We start from the raw sequence: 21,453 nt of genomic DNA on the forward strand, positions 1-21,453 counted from the left end.
TTTGGAAAATACCTTACAAGAGCCCTCAAGTAGTGTGTGATGTTTTTGAGAAACACAGTCCACATAACAGACTGCTTTAATTTTCCTTTCCTCTCTTCTCTTTTCCTAGGAAACACATTCCTTTTTTCTCTTACTTGAAACCCTGAAGACCATGAATTTGCAGTTCTTATTTTAGCAAGGTGCCTTAGATGTTTGTGAGTGAAGTGTGTGAGGATATACATGCGTGTGTGTGTGTGTGTGTCTGTGTTGGAGTGCCTGTAATTAATATCAAACCACAGAGCCAGTCCCGAGGCAGGCTAGAGCAGCTGTGTAAGTGTCTTCTTCTGATGTTCTAATTATTTCACCCTCTTCTCTGCTTTGCACTGTCACCTTAATGAGTTTCCTCGCTCTTAGAATCAAATTGGAAGTCAAGAATAAGACTTTTGAAAAACTTTTTACCCTACAGTGGTTAAAAAGCTTTATTTACATTCCCAGATAAAGAATTTAAATTAAACATTTTTTAACACAAATTAATCGTTTGATAGGGTTTAACCCCAACTTCTTGCCGTCATCGCAGTGCGGAAGGGTATCTATCATTGTGTGATAAGGGTACAGCGAACCAGTGTTGCGTTTTTTTTGGCTACTTTTATAATGTACCGTGGCCGCCCAAAGTGTATATAGACAAATAAAAATTAAAATAGATCCTTTTACTAATGTGTATTATACTTGGAATGTATCCCTGGCAACTTAAGAACGGAGAGGCGGTTGTAACATCACAAACAACGTGAGTTTCAGCCAGAGCACATGTTAAGGCTTTTACACAGCAGAAATAAACATGACAACAGCCACTATAGAATATATTAGATAATAAACACACGATTACGATAGGATATGGTTTGTATGTGATTTTCTTGAGCTTTGGATATTTTCATAACAATAATGAATGAATGTGTACATCTGAAATGCTAATTTGTACAGCGATAAAAAAGGCTATGTTAATCACAGTCCATGACTGTGATTCACGTGATTACATTTTTTAATCGATTGACAGCATTAAAATAAAGTAAAAAATATATAAATAAAATAAAATAAAAAATAATATTAAATAAAAAACTGTTTATTTATTATTATTACTACTTGTTGTTGTTGTTTGTTTGTTTGTTTTTTTCAAGATATTAACAAGACAATTAGCGCATATCAAACCAGGCTTTCTGTTACAGTATATTCTGCTTTTTAAAATTGATCCAAGAGTTACAGCAGCTGACTTGGATAAATGCAATTCAAATAAGCCAATTCACCATTTCCCAGCATGCACTGTGCACTGGGGCATAAAAAATGATGAAGTAGTTTGTTGACTTCACAGTTTAGAACAAAGGGATACTTCACCCAAAATTTAAATTTTGTATTCATTTACTCATAATTTTCTCACTTCCATAGTATTTTTTCCCCATACTATGGAAATCAATGGCTTCCAGCAACTGTTTGGTTAGCAACATTTCCCCATTCTTAGATCTTATAAATGCATAGAACTTTCATACAAGTTGATGCAACCTGAGAAATCTTTGAAAAAAAAAAAAAGATACAGCTAATAGACGATTCATAAAATTATGGGAAATCATGAGCATATTTTATATATGTATATGTAAAGTGTTGCCTTTTTTCTTTGTGTATTTTTATTTGGTCACACTTTATATTAGGTGGCTTTAACTACTATGTACTTACATCAAAAAACAAGTCCAATGTACTTAATGTGTTCATATTGTATTGCAAAACACTATTGCTGCTATTGAGGTGGGATATAGGTAAGGTTAGGGACAGGTTAAGTGGTATGGGTAGGTTTAAGGGTGGGTTAAGGTGTAAGGGATGGGTCAACAGTGTAATTATAAATGTAATTACAGAAATTAATTACAGATGTAATTACATATAGGTATATTTAAAACTATAAATACAATGTAAAAACATGTATGTACACAATAAGTGCATTGTACCAAATGATTAATTCAAATGTAAGTACATAGTAGTTAAGGCCACCTAATATAAAGTGGGACCTTTTATTTTATTTAGGGTAAATGTATCTATTAAGCTCACCAAAATCTACATTGAGACATTTTTAGTGCACAACAGTTGGTTTTAGTACAAAAAGTTATGTTAAAATAAAATATTAATCTCTCACACAAAAATATTTCATTTTATTCTAAATGACATTAAGGCTGAAATACACTACATGATTTTTGCCCCGATTTACAGTCTGGAAAAGCTGATGCTAGTTGCCAAAGATCAGAGCCAGTCTGCAGATTTGAGTTGACAGAATCCATAGAAAATCGATTAACTTAACTTAAAGTGACAACCATCAGTAAATATTTAAAGTCTGTTTATGAAGTATTTACATAGACGTTCAATGTGGAAGAGCGTAAAGAGAGCACACTGAGCTTAATTGGAGCAGCAAAATTTTTATAAATTTACTGTAATATTTATTAAAATGACAGGATTTGTGCTAAATAAAATAGTCTAGGTCATGTATTAAGTTCATACATATTTTAATATGAACAACTATTATTAACAATATCTATGAAATTATACTTTCTTACTGATGTCACACTGAAGCTGTGTGATTTTCATAGAAGTGCACCCTTTAAGCTCACCTTAAAATAATATGAAAGCTTTAAAAATTACAGCACTGTAAAACGACAGACCAGCAATAAACTGTCAATTTATAATATGGATGTAAAAGTACAAGCCAGTAATGCCTGTGAAGTAATATGTTAGCGTAGCACACAATCTTATACAGCTAGTCAGCTAACTGTGTTCTGTAGCATCTGCGCTATGTTGCTAAAACTATATATTGGATCTAATGTAATTATTTCCCACATCCAAGTTCCAAGTTATAATATGCAAAAGTCTGAACATTAATCTCTTACTTTTACAATAAGTAGTGAAACTTACTCAAAATAAAAGCTTAAACGTCTAAAAAAAAAACGCTCATTTATGGGGCTCCTCTTTTGGTGAAAGTTTTTAGACAGCTTTCAAAATGGCCGCCAGACAGTGTGAACATATGGAGACCCATATCTTAGTATGCAATTATCTGATTGACTTGAAATTATAGGAGGTATATAGTAACAAACATATCAATTGGTTAAGACATCAAGTAGGATAATAAATTATTTTTTCTTTTCATAATCTGATCTCAAAAATGGAAGTGTGCTTAATGGATACGTGAGCTTAATAGGTACATTTACCCTATAACATTAATATGATTTTTAAAAAATAAACAGTTTCCTGAGTAACTTAGAAAACTGTTTGTAATATCATGTGTTGTGAGGGGTGGTTTTGATTACGGTTTATGTAAGTTGTTTTGTGTTACCCAACTTGATGTAGCATTCCAGGTGTAAAATAGCTAAATATTACTTCGGCATTAAACATGTTGGAAAAATTTCTAATTATAATACACACTGTGTGCTGTGATTAATATTGACTAAAACACTTTTCACAAGACTGTTCTCTTACATACAAGCTATTTTAAGCTCATTTCTCCCTACTGCTTGGTTTAATGTGCTGAGGCTTCATTTAACAGCTATTGACATGAGACACTGAGTCATAATTATTCTCGTATACCATTTGTGTATGCATGTATAATTACAGTACAATGAAAAGAGATAAAAGGAGGAAAAATGTTCAACTCCAAAGTTTATTACCATATAATTTGCTCACATCATTGAAAAGCATGCTGAACATGGCAAATCAGTGGGGGTTCTCATTTTAACCCAAAGCAAAAGTGATCGCCCATTTGAAGTATCATGGGCTCTAGAATGAGACTCAGCTGTCCACAGTATGTTATAGCCTATATAAAAATGAAAAAAAAAAAAAAAAGAAATGTATATGAAAACTAGTCACATTAAAAATATCTGAATATCTGATGTTGATCTGCACTGTGATCACTGAAGCCTGTATTTAGATCATTAGATCAATCTGATCTGACTGCTTGAGTCGAAATCAAATCCATCAAACAAGTACACCAAAGGGGACAAGACATGAATGACTCAAGACACAGATTACTACTAACATACTAGCATCACTTGAGATTAGATTCAACAAAATCTAAACTGATAACATCCACTTGACAAAATGTTTGATAGAAGTGGCATTTTGCATGATACTACTTAAAATAAATAATAGAAAAATTTAATCTGATAAAAAAAAAAAAAAACATGTCAGTGGTTAGCGTTATTTAAAAAGCAGATATGAGATAAGAAGACTGGTTATAAAGGTGTTTGAATGCTCTGGAGGAGGCTGGGTGATAAGCAGGGAATTTTAATGCTTTGCTTATCAAGCTTTCATTGGCGTTTCATTTTAAAAGGGTATATCAACAGTCACATCACACTTGTGGCGGCTTGAGCTCTTGCATGTATTCAGAGCTCACGCTGTGGTTAGGCTCTGTTACATGTTGGAGTGAATGTACCAAGGCCTCAGTAGTCTAGCTTTTCTCTCTGTTTTATACATAAGAGAAGCGCAGAACTGTGGTACTGCCAGAAGCAACAAACTAAAGGGGGCAAAAGGTCATTTGCACGTTCCATACAATGGAAATATATAATTTATACTGTAATATTGTGAAATATTATTAAAATTTAAAAGAAATGTAATTTATTCTTGTGATGGCAAAGCTGAATTTTCAGCAGCCATTACTCCAGTCATCAATATCACATGATGCTTCAGAATCATTCTGATATGCTGATTTTCTGCTCAAGAAACATTTATTATTATTGAAAAACTGTTGTGCTGCTTAACATTTTTGTGCAAACTGTTATCGTAGTTAATGCAATATATATATTTTTTTTTTATCAAAACTTATAAATGGTATTGTATCACAGTTTATAGAATTATTTAAAATTGCAACAAGAACCTAACAGCCAGTGATCACCAAGCATTTTCATTGAATAGACCGAGCAGTTTTGACCTTTTTCACCTCCCTTTGAATGTCCTCTTGCATCCTAAATGAAAACTCTAGCACTAGACCATCATGTTTAAATAAGGAGCTATTTTTCTCTTTTGGTCAGGTTTTATCTTGCCTTGAGCAATAATAAGTGAGCCGTGACTGCCATCAGTGCCCCCTCAAGGAAAATAGGTGCATGGCACCCCTGAGTACAGCTGAATTATCTGTAATATAGGTATTTAAGGCTGAACAACGTCCTAAAACAATGGGCTAGTTCAGCATACTAAAATTGCCCTGTTGTAACAGATCCCTTATGAAAACTATAATAACTGTAAGGGTATTAGGGGTTTTCTTAAAAGTGCAGTAGGAGAACTTGGAAAATTTCAAAGATTTCAATAACTTTAGCCTGATAGCACTGAAAGCGAACGTCCCTCCCTCCCTACAAATCACTGTCCAAAGCCTCGCCCCCTGAACACACGAACGCGAACAGATCAGACGACCAGAGACAACATTACTACAATACATCATGTGTCATTCATCGGTGAGAAAACTTTATAGTACAGTAAGTAGAAGTACTACAATACCATATCGAGTACCATTCTCGCTCTGTCTACACAGAGTATGTGATCGTGCTGATGACATATCCTGTCTGCATAACAAAAGATGTTTCTGAAGACAATCAGCTATTGCACCTTTAAAGAGATTCTGTCATCATTAACTGTATCCTCTGTGGAACATACAAAAAGATATTTTGAAAAATGCCTGCTGTTGATGTTTTTTTGGTGGTTTGTTTTGTTTAGTTTTTTTCTTGGTCTATACAATGAAAGTGAGAGCTCACCAGAACTGTATGGTTAATAACACTCTTCAAAATATCTTCCGAAAAAGTTTGTTGCAACTGACTGCTGACCTTCAAAACTTAACGGTTTATTTACTGTCATTCAGCATTTTTTAGGCTTAGGTGACAGAATCATACCGTCTGTCTCCTTATCTCAGTCTCATAACTGTGGTGACAGTATTGTATAGCATGGCGGGGTTGAGTGTTGCATTTACCAGTGGCTCTTTTCATGCTTCATGTTGGTAGAGAACTTGATTTAAGCTTATCCCCTCCAGTATGGTTACCAAATAAAGAGAAAGAGGAAACATGTCACAACCTCATGTCAGTATGTCATGGTGTTTAGCTATTTGTATTTACGCCGTAATAGAGAGTAAGTTGCTGCGGCTGGGTAGATTTGAGCGAAGCTGCTAAAAAGGCAGTGTGAGTCTTTTCAACTCTACCGTATGTTCTCTGTTGGATTCCTCTGTTGGGTCTTTGATTTATGTTGTGCAATAGTCATCTCATTTTATTCGCCTCTTCTCACATCTGCCGGATCCGCTGAAATTGCATGTTAAAAGTTAAAAGAACACCTGTCACAGGCTTGAAGTTGATGGCAACATAAACACGAGTGCATGCACAGCTTGAGTCGAGCTGCTAGAAGAGGCCTTCTTCACTTCTTCAGGAAGAAAAAAGAGGAATTAGCTTTCCATGCATCTCCACTCGTGTTTTGAAATGAGGAGGGTCAGCTGAAGGTGAGCATGAGAATGCGAGACAAGTTGAGCCATCTTTTATTTTCAGGTTTGCTGACACCAGAATGTAAATTATTTAAGGAGGCCAGGCCGACAAAAAAGGGGAGTAAGAGAGGTCTCAAAGTCAACACATTCGTGTGTACAAATTATATGCGGCATACCTAAAGGCTGGAATACACTACATGACTTTTAAAATTTGTGCAGATTTTAAAACACTATAGGCAGCATACACTAGCCTACTTTAAAATGGTTACATAAAAAAAGCATGATCATCATACACTAACCCACTGAGGATCACACACTACCAGGCTTTCCAGTCATACCAAACACAAAATTCTCATGGAGAAACATGTGCCCCATTGATAGGAGACACATGACAAATTAAAACAATAGGCCTATGTGTTTATGATAAATGTTTGATATCCTCTAACTAGTTAAAAGTCTGTACCCAAAATGTACTACACAATTTTCTGTGCAATCCAAAATTCTGGCAAAAATCTGAGCAAATGTCATGTAGTATATTCCAGGATTATTTTAGTTAAGACAGCATTGCTCGCTATTTAAGGTTACAAGGAGAGTTGCTAGTCTTGGTACTGTAAATGTTCTTGGTTTATATACATCCATTCATATGTGATCAAATAAGGTCGTCAAGATGGCACATTTTATCCCTCCATAATAGTAAAGCAACCTAGACTCATTGGATAAATATGCCTCTGTCTACATTTTTTCTCCAAAAATGTACCTATACACACAATTCTCTGCAGTTTCCAGCTGAAATTGCAGTAAAATGCTAACACCTTTCTTTTCAAACAACATTTTGAATTAATGGCAGATTTTTTGATTACTAAACACTTATTTTATTAATATTAATATTTATTTACGCCATATTTACAGCGTTTTTGATGTAGTAAACTTGCTTGGTAGCTCACCTGGTATGGCGTTGAACTTGAATTGCAGGGCTCATGTACGAATCATGTGAAACAGTCTTGATAAAACAGAATTAAAATGTTGTAGAAGCAAGCTGAAATAGCATGGTTGCTCTAGCAGATGCATTTTATCTTACATTTGCTAACAATTTCAGATTAGGTTTAGGGTAGTGTGGTATGTTAGTTTCAAATGCAATGGAGCATTAACCTATTAGTGCCACCAAACAATCAACATAATAAAACACAGCCAGATTTACATTCATCTGTTTCAGATCAATATGAATGCACTGCTCACTAGACATTTCGGTCCCACTTTATATTAGGTCGCCTTAACTACTATGTACTTACATTTAAATAAATCATTTGATACAATGCACTTATTGTGTACATACATGTACTTATATTTTTAAAATATCTGCATGTAATTCCATTTGTAATTCATTTCTGTAATTACATTACAGTTACACTGTTGACCCATCCCTTACACCTTAAACCACTCTTAAACCTACCCGCACCACCAAACCCATCCCTAATCTTACCCATATCCCACCTCAATAGCAGCAAAAGTGTTTTGGGTTACGCTTTATTTTAAGGTGTCCTTGTTACAGTGTAATTATACATTTAAGTACTAAGTAATATTAATTAACTACATGTACTTACTATATGGTTAGGATTAGGGTTACTTGCATGTAATTATGCATAATTCATTGTTATTGTAATAATAAGTGCATGTGATGTGTAACAAGGACTCCTTAAAATAAAGTGTTACCATGTTTTGCAATGTAATATGAACATAGTAGGTACATTGTACTTATTTTTGATGTAAGTACATAGTAGTTAAGGCCAGGGGTTACATTGGGATTTGTTATGTGGGAGGGCTCTGCGGTTTCCAGCTTTTGAGGGGTGCACATGTGTATGCAAAGCCTACAAAATCAATTAACAATTAACAAGTATATTGTAACAATTAACAATTATATCAATTGACAAACTGTAAAATAAAACAAGTTGAGAGAGCTCTCTGTTATGAACACTAAAATGCTGATCAAAATCATTCAAGATGCTGGCAGTGTGCAAAGCTACATCTGACTGCAGGATTTTTAAAATAAACTAAAATCAAGACTTTTTAAGACCTGCAAAAATTAATTAAAAAATAAAAATTAATACTATATGAGCGGAGTACGGCAATGTCTGTGGTAACACATTAAACTGTAAAATGACTGTAAAAACATGATTTAATTACAGTTGAGTTTCAGTATTTAAACATTTTTTAAGAAAAGAGACGAGTTAGAAGTATAAATTATTATATTAATTGAAAACAGGGTTATATGGGGGGATGGGATGGGGGGAGCAGACAGGCTTATTGAAAATCCAATTTGCTTCTCTGCCAGTAGGAGGCGCTTTTGGAATGTCAAAATATAGCAGTTTCCCCGGTAACGATGTTAATAAAAGTAGGGCTGCACTCATGAATGCTACTTTATCAGATAATGTTGAAATGCAGTCGAAACTTTTCTGAAGACACTCGGTTTCTTTCAGAGATAGGCTGCATTTGGGTCGCATCATTACTTGAATTAATAAGAATGAGTAAAGTGTTTAAAACTGTAGCCTATAATATTGAAAATATACAAGGAATGTCCTCTGATGAGTTACCAAGGTAAGCCTATGTGCTCAGCCCCGGACGGCCCCAGCCCAATTTAACCCCTGGTTAAGACCACCTAATATAAAGTGGGACTGACATTTCACTTTGAATGTGTTGCGAAACGTGTAAGAAGCAACGTAATATAATTTTGCAGAGATATCGCCACAGTAGGGTTGCCACCCGTCCCTTAAAATACAGAATTGTCCCGTATTTAAAGGTAAAATGATGAGTCCCATATCAAATCAATACGGGACGCGATTTGTCCCGTATTTTACAAAGGCCAACAAGCTGAATCAACAAATAAGTATTTTGCACCATTTATAATGCTAATAGCAATTATAATGAAATCAATTTCATAAGAAGTATTAGAGAAGCTCATCTTGGCTTCTTTGTTTCCATGGCGATGGAGTCTCCAGAACGCGTGCCGTTAAAGCCTTCACGCGAGCTCAGCATGCGGTAAACCTGCGTGGTTTAAAACATCTAGAGCTCACAGAAGCTGTTTAGTTACCCACATTCTTCAAAGTATCTTCTTTTGTGTTCAACAGAAGAAAGAACTTTATGCAGGTTTAGAACTACCTGGGTAAATTATGACAGAATTTTCGTTTTTGGGTGAACCATACCTTTAAAGTGACAGACACATATGTGCTTCTAAAGGCATAACCCTATTGTTTTATTAAGATTTGGATAGTCTGTTAGAGCATGATAGACATAATTATTATATATTTAGACAGTATTAGACAGATTAATTAATAGATTATAATTAATATTAGACCCTATTTATTCATTTATAATTTATATCAATCATAAATATATACATAATAAATAATCATATAGGCCTGTTATATACAATTTGACATTTTAAAAAGTAAAAAAAAAAAAAAGCTACATTATTTAGATTTAATGTAGTCCTAATTTATGCAAATTAATAAATAAATAAATAAATATAAAATAATCTCATTCAGGTATAACAGCTGCAGAACTGACAAAAAAAGACATTTAATCATTTACATACCTGAGTGTGTTTTCTAATGGTTTGTTGTTGAGCTATGAGTTCCCCACTGATTATTTGTGGCGTTGTTTTGTTTTGGGGTTTTTTCGCTTGTAGGGGGTGTGTGGAGGGGTCTTGAAAGAGTGTCCCTTATTTTGGCTCACTGAATGTGGCAACCCTACGCTGCAGGCACATATTTTCCAGAGAGCCTGGGTTGTAGTTTCCCTAAATCACATTGCATATCAGTTCATGAACACATATAATGGGTCTGATTTACTTCACCTTTTTTTCCTATTATCCTCTAACTTTCATTACATGAATCCTCAGTGCATATGCCAGCGTCTGAAACTAGGTTTCAGACAGCCAACATGAAATCAGACCCTCTCTTGGCAGTGTTAATAAGTGCTATTCGATCAGCTCAGAGACAAGGTTATTGCTGAACCAATGCGGTCAAGACGAAAAAGAAAGAAAAAGGCTGAATATTGTGGAGAGGGATAATCATTTCACACTGAGATGGAAGAGCAAATATTGTATTAACATAAGTCAATTCCTTAATAAAAGCGCATTATAGCCATTTACACCGAGGTATGTAAGTCAATATTCTAATACTTATAATCTGATAGCACAAAGTCAAATATAAGAATGAATATTAATGTAAACTTTTCTCAAGCTCCATGCTACCACCAGGCACAATAAAACCGACCTATTCATTCACATTAACCGCACAAAGAAAGGCCAGTGACAGAGATGCCTGAGATGTTCTTAGAGTCTCTCTCTCTTGTCTACGTTTCCCAGCATACTGCCTGGTTGACCAGGGGTGCAAAACTACAGGGAAAATGGCTCTCTGAGAGCACTTCAGGGTACCTGTACCCTCTCACAGTTCTCTTCACTCAATTCAGCAGATCACAGCAGGTGAATGCTAGCCTCTGTGCTAACGATAATGGATACTTCACTAGTGCACTGTCAGGCTCATTGGATGATGCCGTGTGGATCTGTGATAATGATAGTTTAAACAGAACATTGCTGTGATGTCCATTGGTCTTTGCTTGAGTCTGATTTTGGGGCTTGGGAAATGGCTTGGCACTTTAAATACCCTTTCATACCACTAAAAATCAATTGACTCTGTGTCTTTTTGTGTGCATGTTGAAAGTGGCCACAGGTATGATCATGTACAAAATGGTCAAGGTTACAAAAAGGAAATCCATAGTTTCTGCTTTGTTTGAAGTCCAGGAAATTGGCTCTCTCAAATGTCAAATCTTCAATGCAAATCGATGCCCTCCTAGTGCTTTTAAAAGTTTGGTACATAAGCCACTTCATACTTTAAACAAACACTGCTTCACTTTCTGCCTCATTTAATTAGATGTCTGTTCTATAATTCACACTCTCCAAATATTGCTTACTGTTTAATTAAAGATAAAGATAAACAAAGATCATTTTCAAAAGCTTAATCTAATTTGCTACCATCACCTACAGGTTGCTGATGTGCTCACAGCCATTCTGATATTTAGGGAAAACATCACTATTGTGATATTGCTTTTATGCAACATTAATATTGTGTGACTTAGATACACTATTTCCAGTTACTTTGTCTAATTTAGCTTAGCCAAAAAAAAAACAGCCTTCCAAACAAAGCAACAAGAGAATCAAATGCCAAGTGTTTCCAAGCAACACCCTTTAGTGGTGGTGTCTTCCGTAATGAATCAGTGTTTTGAACAAATCCGTTAAGATAATGATTCATTGACTTACTCGTAAACACTGTCCCTTGTTTTATTCCTGGCTGAATTCTCGTTTTTGAACTAATTGGTTGAATCAATAATTCAATGGCTCATTTATGAAGACAGTTGCTTGTTTCGTTTCTTAATGAATTATCAAGTGTGAAAGTATCTATAACTGATTCATAAAGACAACCTACTGGCGTAACAATGTAACCTGCAAAAAGAGCACTGATGTAAATATATACAGGTCATTTGGATGCTTCCTGTCTCTGATGTAATTACAGCTTCGTGTGAACAATTTGTGGCATAAATGCATATACAGCAATTAAAACAAATCATAAATGTCAATTGTCCATGCTGACTATGGTAATGATTTGCTTCTCTTTAGACTAACAGAGATGAATTCCAACATATAAACAGAACAGCTGAGAAGCCAGAGTAAACATAACATGATTAAACACAGTAACTTGCTCTAAATCTCAAAGTGCCGGTGTGAGTAGCCTGGGAACATACTCCAGATCTCATTCCTTTTAATTAAAGGTTCTCATGATAAACTATCAGGTTGTTTTAATTGGTATTTATGCATGCTGCTTCTGTACTGTTGTCTGTTACATTTCCCATTATGAAATTATGAACTCCATAAATGGGTTCACATGGTTTCCTGCTTGTGATAAACACACCGAAGCCTGATCATTAGCAGTGCATAGTTAAATGTGCATGTTCTTCTCACATTCTGCAAGAATCTGACAGCTGGAGGCTTGGTATTTATATTTATCTGTGCCTGTAAAGCTGCCTCTTAGTTAGAATGATCTACACCTCCTTCCAGCATCCCATCCCCCTCCCCCATTTGTTCCTGCTAATTAATGAGTGTGGTGCTAATTAAAAGCCAGGCAACACTCAATACATTCTGGGTCCTTGAGAAATATTAACATTTTCATTCGCAGGTCTCCGAGACTAATGAATATTCGATTGCAAAATTTCCAAGGAAAATTATAGGGTTGGGAGGAGCATGAAAGTGACAAGAAGACACATATGTTATATATAGACCTATATTATGAAGAAGAAATAAAAAATTTCACACAGGGGGTCCTGTAACATGACACGGCCTCATGGAGTAAAGAAAAAGAATAGAACGTTAGAAATAAAAGGTTTGACCATAGCCTAGTCAAGTAAAAGACATCGTCACACTCAACCGAGACGTGTTTCAGTATTTCATGTTGATATAATCGAAGCACTACGCCATGTGCACAAGAGAGAGAAAAAGCTTTGTACGAAAGAAAAGGCCTCTGCTTTGGCTGTATGCTGAGCAACAGGAAGCCTCCTACTGTGTTAAACATGTATCATCTTTCCACATAAATCAAGCCTGTGAACAAAATGTATGTGCGGGGCGAGATAAAAAGAGGCAAGCAGCCCAAATGTGGTCTCTTGGGTACAGTTCCACACCTCCACCTCTTTCCATCCACTCCCCACATTTTAATTGCCACTGTTTGCCAATTGCCACAGCTCATACTGTGCCCATAATGACTGTTCCTTAGAATGCAGCCGTAGCACTTGATATCTCTTTTAATGATCCTCCTTCTGTAAATTTGTACTGCATTACTTTCTTATCTCACAGATCTTTATCAGCTCCACTTGCCTGTGGACACATTAATTGGGGAGCGATTAATTGACCACAGATCTTTCAGGCATGACCTATGCGCTATGTAAAGCACAGAGTCTCCCATTTGCGCTGCTGATTTGATTGCTGACTCATAGCCCTCTATACAGTAGCTCCATGTGTGCAATTAGTGTAAAATCTTTACTAGCGACACATATGACGGTTACATTTGATTAGTCGTATGCTGATTTCCACTATAGAGCAAGGACTGATAATTGTTAACATCAGATTGGACAAGGGTGTAAAAATGATATTACTGTGATGCTATTTATAGCAGACACTGTCTATTATCATTTCTGTGTAAATCATTCGTAAAATCATGCTTATGTAAATTGGCACGTTAACAGTTTACGTAAGAATGGTTTTATGAACAATTTACATAGAAATTTGTTCTGCTTGTGTTTCATGAATGAGGCCCAATGAATATTGGTTGCTGTTCGTACGCTTAGGATTTTGGGTTTTGACTGGGAAAAGACAATTATTCAAATGTATTCAAAATTATTCAATTTCATCAGTTTTCTGTGGTTCTTCTGGTAATAAGGAAAAAAACGGAATGATACAGAAAGTAAGTCTGTTTCATGAACACAGCAACACATTTGTAACAGTGCTTAATTTGTACATGACAAAAAGAAAACAGTTCACTTCAGAGAACTCAATGCTTGAGAAATGTGAATTATACAATGTAGTTAGCCAGAACTGGGACTTTCACTGTTTTTATCACTCTGCTTGTTGTGTTTGCAAGTTACTGACAGACTGTCAGTCTGTCCTTTAGTGTTGGGAAAGAATCCTGCAGATTACAGATTATCGTTATGCCAGTAGGTAGCGACAAGTGCCTGTCTTAAATTGAATTAAATAATTAATTCAACTGATTCATTGAAGAAGAAGAAAAACTGAATCATTCTAGAAAAATACAAGCAACAGTTTTTATTAGTGAATCATTCAATCATTCATTTAACCAATTTATTCTAAACACTGATTCATTCTGGGACAAAATAATGCAATGACTCTACTACGGCTTTGTTTCAAACTATTGTTGTTGGCGAAGCAAAAGCATATTGTCTAAGGGCGTTTTCACACCTGGCTTGGTTTGAGCATTTGTTTATGAACTTGGCGCATTTCTCCCTTGTTTCAATTCATTTTGGCATATATGAACACAGCAATCACACTCGGATTCAAACCAAAATCGGCCCAAGATTGCCTGAATGAGGTAGTCTTAGCCCAATTGAAAACTAACTCTAAGAGCGGTTGCTTGTGGTAAGAAAGCAATCTGACCCAATGGACCAATGAACCAAGCTATATTATAATTCATAATGTGGGTGAGCACATTTCTTATTTCAGTTGAAAACCAAAGAGCAGCTCTTCTCGTGGCTTTTCTTCGAAACAGGTCCATTGTAAGAATGCTGTCCAGACGAAGGCTTCATTCTCGGTCTAACTGTGTTTATATATATATATATATATAATGTTGTATGTATTTACATATCCTTGTTTCAGGACAAAAAAAAAAAAAATCTACAGGTGTGAAAAATGACATGAAAAGTAAGCAATATCATATGGTAACTATAAATACCTCAGAGAAAGCTGCTGATGCAAGCAAATGCGCAATATTTATTTGTTGCATATAATATAAAAAAGAAAAGATTGGGTCTTTAAAATGTATTTATTTTTCAGTTGGAAACTTGGAAACGTACAGCCTAAGCAATATGCAGCGTTAAATTGAGCTCTTGATCCTCTGTAAAAGGGTGAAATGTGCTGTATAACCAACAAAGGCTTATGCTATCTGCTGAGGCTCGTGCGCATGGCATATGCATATGCTCTGTTTGTACTCTGCCATTTAGAGCCAGGGACATTTTTCTTTGTCACATTGCTCTCCTGACTCAACCAGCTGAAAGCGGGATTAGCCTCCAGTGTCTTTGAAAAGTCAAGAAGTGAGGGAAAAATGAGGATAAAGTGATGACAGGATGGAGAGAGGGAGAGGAAGAGACAGGCAGAAACACATGGGCAGTTACATGAGCAAGAGAGCTGGAGAGAGAGCAAACAGCTTGGCTGGGAGGGACATGGCATACATATTTCATATATAAAAGACAAGCATTTCATTTCCATATTTAGTGAACACCGAGAGAGCTTATTCAAGCAGTCAGGGCTTTGCTGAGGTAGAAAATCAGCAAACTCGCTGTGCCCATGTATTTCCAAATCAATCTACTGCCATCTGCAACAGATGCATGACATGGCACGTCTGGGTTTCCCATCTGATTTCCAGAAAACCCTCGAAAATGTTTCACTCTGATTGGCTTATCCACGTCTAGAAGTTCCATTGTTATCAAACACACAGGGACCAGTCTGGCCCCCTGAAAGTGTTTTAATTAGAGTGGTGGAGTGGCCAAGGGGTTTAAAGGAATATTCCAGGTTCAATTTAAGTTAAGCTAAATCAATAACACTTGTGACAAGGTTGATTACCACAAAAATTTACTTGATTATAGTAAGGTGTTATTTTAATATTAGTCATATACTGTCATAGTATTTATTAATTTTTTAAATAGCTTTGATTTTTATGCTAATTTCAATTTTAAGCTTTTGTCATTTAAATTTTTTTCTAGCTTTTTATTTTTATTTCAGTTCAGTTTTAGTAATTTCAGTACTTCAACTTCACATAGTAGCCAAGGCAACATTTCAAAGTTTTAGATTAAGATTTTTGTTTGACAATTATATTTTATTGACCATTTTTATTTTATTTTATTTCAGTTTATTTTAATTAATAATTACAATTTTTACATTTAGTTATCTATCAGTAACAACACAGCTTGCAATGGAAGTAATAGGGCCAGTCCAGAAATGTTACAATACTCATTATTTGACCAGAATAGCCAAAAACTTGCTGCTTTTATCCCCACAAGGAACAAGCTCAGTTCTTAACCCCATGGAGATTGTCCCTAAAATGCATTGCTTTAGATAAAAGCATCTGTTAAACTGCTTACTAACTGTGTCTTTTTTTTTTTTTTTCCAAAATCAGGTGTAAAGAGGGTTTCCAGGGCATTCGCTGTGACCAGTTCCTGCCCAAGACTGATTCCATCCTGTCTGACCCAAGTGAGTGCACTTGCATTTTGCTCTAATAAATCAGATGCATGTAAATGCATACATTTTTACTCTGCTGTGTCTGAAGTTAATAGAAAATACCATGGATTATACAATCGTTTTGAAATTGTTTTGAAATGAGTGCACAGGGTCGCTGATGTGAATAGAGAGAAATGGCTATATAACTTTCAGCTTCTAACCCACATGAATGCTTAACCTCTGTGGACCATAATGCATTTATGCGTTCATTTGCCAATAACAACAAGGCTTTGCCGTTTGCAGTCTTACAGGCACTGTTGTCATAGAAACCTTGTCATTACTAAAGTGTCACAACATTTTCATATTTTCCTGACAGGAACAGATTTCTAGATTTTCCCACCCACTCAGCTAATGGCCATATATTCACATGCTTCTACCAAACCTGAATGTCTCTTTTCTCAATGATGTATACCATTTTATCGAATAAGGCAGTGAGTGTGTGCTTTTGCTTGCATATGCTCCTGTGTGTGTGTGTGTGTGTGTGTGTGTGTATGCGCACATGTACAGGTACTGATTGCATGTTGTGTGTAGTGAGTAAGCCCACTTGATGAGTCACAAATGGAGCATGATTATGAGGGGTTCTGTTTGTTGACCTTCTCGTACAGATCTATCAGTGACGTTTTATATGAAAGATAATAAAATGAGCTGCTCAAGAATTTTCCGTGTGCACATGGTAATTGGTGAATCCTACCAGCTGAGAATGTAAAGCACACACCCTCATACTGAACGAAAACCAATGCTATATATGTATACTGTATATGTGTACATCCACACTCATATGCCCACATATTACAGGATAACATTCATATTTTATATTCAGAAAAGGTACTAGTACAGCACATTGATCTGTTTTATCATATACCCCCGTTTTCACAGAGAAGGTTTAAGCCTATTCCCAGACTAAAATGTAAGTCTGAGCTGTTTCAACTGAAAGAAACTTGCACTGATTGATCTTAAAACGTGTCAGTACCTTTGTTTTGTCTCAAAATGCACCAGTAATGTTTTTCTTCTAAGGCACATTTAAATGTCCTAATTGAACAATGGCCTAATCCTGGCTTAGTCTAAGCCCTGTCTGTGAAACCAGGCCAAAAACTCATATTTCTAAAGATTATAAGATGTAAAAAATATATATACATATGTTGTATTTTTCTTTAAGCTTGCATTTCTTTATGCTTCCAGTTCTCTAAAGGAATTGCAAAAATCAGGTTACAGTGCAAACGTGCCTAGAAAATCTGCATGGAACAATTTCTCATCTTGTAAGCCTGATTTTGAGCGCTAGGATGTGGAGGATGCGGCAAACTGCCACTGACATACTTTACTAGAACTATACAGTATCACTCCATAACTGCAATCCACTTCCAAAAACCTCATTTACATACAAAGGAAGCATGTTTTTGTTGCAAAAAAAGACAATGACTTCATTTAAATACATTGCAGCTCTATTTTAGCATATTTACCGGTCCTTTAAACAAGGTTGTAGATGGTTTATGAATTATCTGCAGGTTTTTTGGGTTCGCTTCCAATGAAGTCACCCCGTAGCATGATGATACACATTAGTGTGTGTGGCATTGTCCATAAACATAGCATTTTGCTCTGGTCTGTTTCTGTTTTTGTTTCTTCTACTTCACTTGAAGGTTAATGAACAACACTGTAATCTTCTGAATGGCACCCTGACAGAGTTTGGCACAGATTTGCTCTACAAGTCTGCCAATTCTTAGCCACTTCTTATCACTTTTGGCACAGAGACAAGGAGCCACCTATTGGGCAAACGAAAAATAGAATTAAGCACAGCAGAGTAACCAATTTCAGACATGTCACAACAGCAAATTGTGAATAATGAGCTTACCACTCAATTCAGACAATAATAGCTCTGTTGAAGGAGGATTTAGTGCCATGACAAATGGCTATTGTGAAATAAAAGCCACACACATATTTTATTTTGGCCAACTAGACACGACACATTGTTTTATACATGTGACCCTCCATTTACAGGTCACACACACAGGATGACTTACTGGGCTTTTACAGCTCTTAAATTTTCCGTAATCTCACTGGTATCCCTTCTGTTCAGATCGTACCCTTGTCTCTTCGGATTCACACGATCTTCATCAGTTCAGAAACAAAAGTAGACAGGCGTTCAGTGTTTAAAGTTTGAGATGCCAGTAATGGGTTCACTGACAGGACAGGCACACACATAGCCAAAGTCTCTCCTGCGCCGCCGCTCTTAAAAGCAATATTCAGAGAAGACAGGGACACCCAGGGTCACGGTGTCCTTGAGTTGCACGGCCAAAGCTTTCATCACACATCTCTCAACCTCTTTCCCTTTCCGTTGTGTCTCTATCCCTCCAACCTCTAGCTGATTTTCTTCATGGGTAGCAATTACAACAATAACTATACCCTAAATGGATATTTCACCAAAAATTATTTCTGTCATCATTTACTCACCCTCATGTCGTTCCAAGCCTGCATGACTTTATTTCTTCTGTCCATGAAATGAAAGTCATAGGGGTCCAAAACAAATTTGCTGTTATTGTTATGGAAAAGAAAATACACCTCAACATTTTTCAGAATATATTTTTTTTGCATGTGTTTGACAGTAGAAATAAAGTTTCGCAAGTTTAAAGTAAATGATTTTTAAATTTTGGGTGGGTGATCTATTTTTTAAATATTATTTTTGGGAAGCAAGTAATTTACTTTCAATTTTTCTCAATTACATTTTGAAGGAAAAAAGTTATACTACTTAAACTTCATGAAGACCTTATTTCAAAGGTCGACGAGACCTTCAAGTTAATTGAATTGTGAAGAATCAAATGTTTCATTGGAAGATAATGCCAGACATGCTATTTGAAACATGCATGTAGTCTCTATCAGTGACCTCTCTGAATATGATTTCTTTCAAGATCAAAATCTCCGGTATGAAACAAATTCATTTTCATCTGTAGTTTAAGCTAAACTAAGATAACTCTCACTTTCTTGATCTACCATCAGTTCTTGATCTGTTTGATGGAAAGAAGTGCACACTATAAAGGCGAATATACCTTTCTCTCCTTCACAGTAGATAGGACAGGATGAAGGGTTTTCTCTTAAAACGTCAGAGATTTGATGTGAATGTGCTCTTGCAGCATCAGTTGCTATTGTGCATTTTAAGAGATCAAAAACACGAACCCTATAATTTATAGTCGTTTTTTTTTTTTTAATCTTTTCACCCTTCTTGATCACATTTAAAAGCCAGTAATATTCAAGTAGTGTTAATTTTTACTGCATTTTAACATAAATATACTTTAAAAAAAATTCAATCATATTTATTGATTTTAGTCAATTTTACTGGCTGAAATGACAACTAGTTTCAGTCGAGCGTTATGAGCTGTACATATATATGCCACCCCTGTGGCTTAGAAATAAGAACTTTTACATTGTCTTGCCCATTCAAGACTTTTGCACTTTGACGCACTGAGGGTTTCAAAATGTTATTAAAGTATCTTACCCTATTGTTGCATAAATATTTCTCCTTGTCGTTTGACTTTTTCAGAACAAAAAGTGCATGTTATTTGATCGGGTGTCTGTTTTGCCTTTCATCATCCACAAAATGGCCAATGAGACAATTGCAGCATCATTGGGGCAACACGCTAATGGATTGCAGTCTCTAGAGCCAATTTACCTTGCCGCGTGGGAAAGTATAGCACAAGTGTAAAGGGAAATTTTATACTGATTGCTGCAATTCATCTGTTGAGGCCCGGTGCAATTCTGCTTGTTCACACTTGTAAAATATTTATTCGGGTCTGAGGTAATGCTTTCGGATGGGTCATTTACAGTGAGATTTAGATCTTGTCAGCCCTCTTCATATTGAAAAATAAGTGAATTGTATGCTGATTTTCACTGTGTTCTCTTACGTTACAGTCTCCTTGGCAACGTGCCACGTAGGCAGGGTTATAAGGGCAATTTTTCTTCTTTATGTATCTTGGCAGAGAGTAAAATGCATGTAGCGAAGCTAATTTTTAACCTGTTGAGCTTCTATTAGCTACCTGCCTGAAGACGGTCATCTTTTTGCATTTTCCTGTGATAACTCAATTTCCATCCATCTGGCAACAGTTCAGGCAAATGTCAAGAGTGTTCAATGCATCTGATTTACAGCAATCATGTACGACATGATTTATGCACTCAGGGTTTAATACACATCACCACTTTGTGCATTTCTATTCTGCTTGATTGACAGCGACCTATTAGCTCTCAATTTCACGCGCCTCCGAAGAGACCTGCTGTTTATTTGTGGAGTTATCTGTTTGTTATTGTTACTTTGAGGGCCTCCTCCTAATTTCAAAGCTTTACGAGAACAGATCCCTCATTTTGGTTGCCCAGATTCCCTGCTGATCACAGTGTCTGTTTACTGAAAAGTGAGTCAGTGGTTATTAGCAGTCTCTTTGTGATGATGGCTCTGCCAAAGGCAGCAGGTGAGAGGGGGTAAGTAATTGTCAGACTTGCTGATTAGAGTGGGTTGTCGCAGCCTTTGGGCTGCTCATATTTGAATGATTTTGGCTACAAGAGCTTCTTGTCATCATTCCAGCCTCTCTGACTAGATGACAGTGTTATTGGCCTTTTGTAACTTTTCATTTAAAGGGCAAGTCATAGGCATGATTAGTTATCAAAGACAGTGGCATCATGTTCATTCGTGAATCTCTGTGCGGCAGATTATGTAAATCGAGCCAATATAATTTCTGTGCAATCACCAGGAAATGTCACCCACTCGCTATTAGAAGCAGGAATCTTTAGATACCTTGGGGTTTGATTCAATTTTAAGTTAAGGTCCAATTCCAAAATGATTCTTGATTAATTTCTCAGTTGACATCCATTTAAAAGGAACCATGTATTCTTACTAATTTTAATGCAAATATTAATATGCATTATATTATATTATATTATATAGTTGTACTTGAATGGTTTTTCAAGGGCTCTTAAA

General features: G+C 35.9%; 1 protein-coding gene across 2 annotated transcripts in view; it reads left to right on the forward strand.

The window, feature by feature from the left end:
* The window catches only part of LOC131551820 (pro-neuregulin-3, membrane-bound isoform), a 315,008-nt gene that overhangs the window by 253,933 nt on the left and 39,622 nt on the right, over positions 1 to 21,453 (forward strand). For both annotated transcript variants that reach the window (XM_058794979.1, XM_058794980.1), the window contains exon 3: positions 16,399 to 16,472. In XM_058794979.1, the coding sequence (XP_058650962.1) occupies positions 16,399 to 16,472 (74 nt within the window). The remainder of the gene's footprint in view (positions 1 to 16,398; positions 16,473 to 21,453) is intronic.

This window comes from Onychostoma macrolepis, chromosome 13 (genome assembly GCF_012432095.1).
Source record: "Onychostoma macrolepis isolate SWU-2019 chromosome 13, ASM1243209v1, whole genome shotgun sequence".
Taxonomy (NCBI): Eukaryota; Metazoa; Chordata; class Actinopteri; order Cypriniformes; family Cyprinidae; genus Onychostoma; species Onychostoma macrolepis.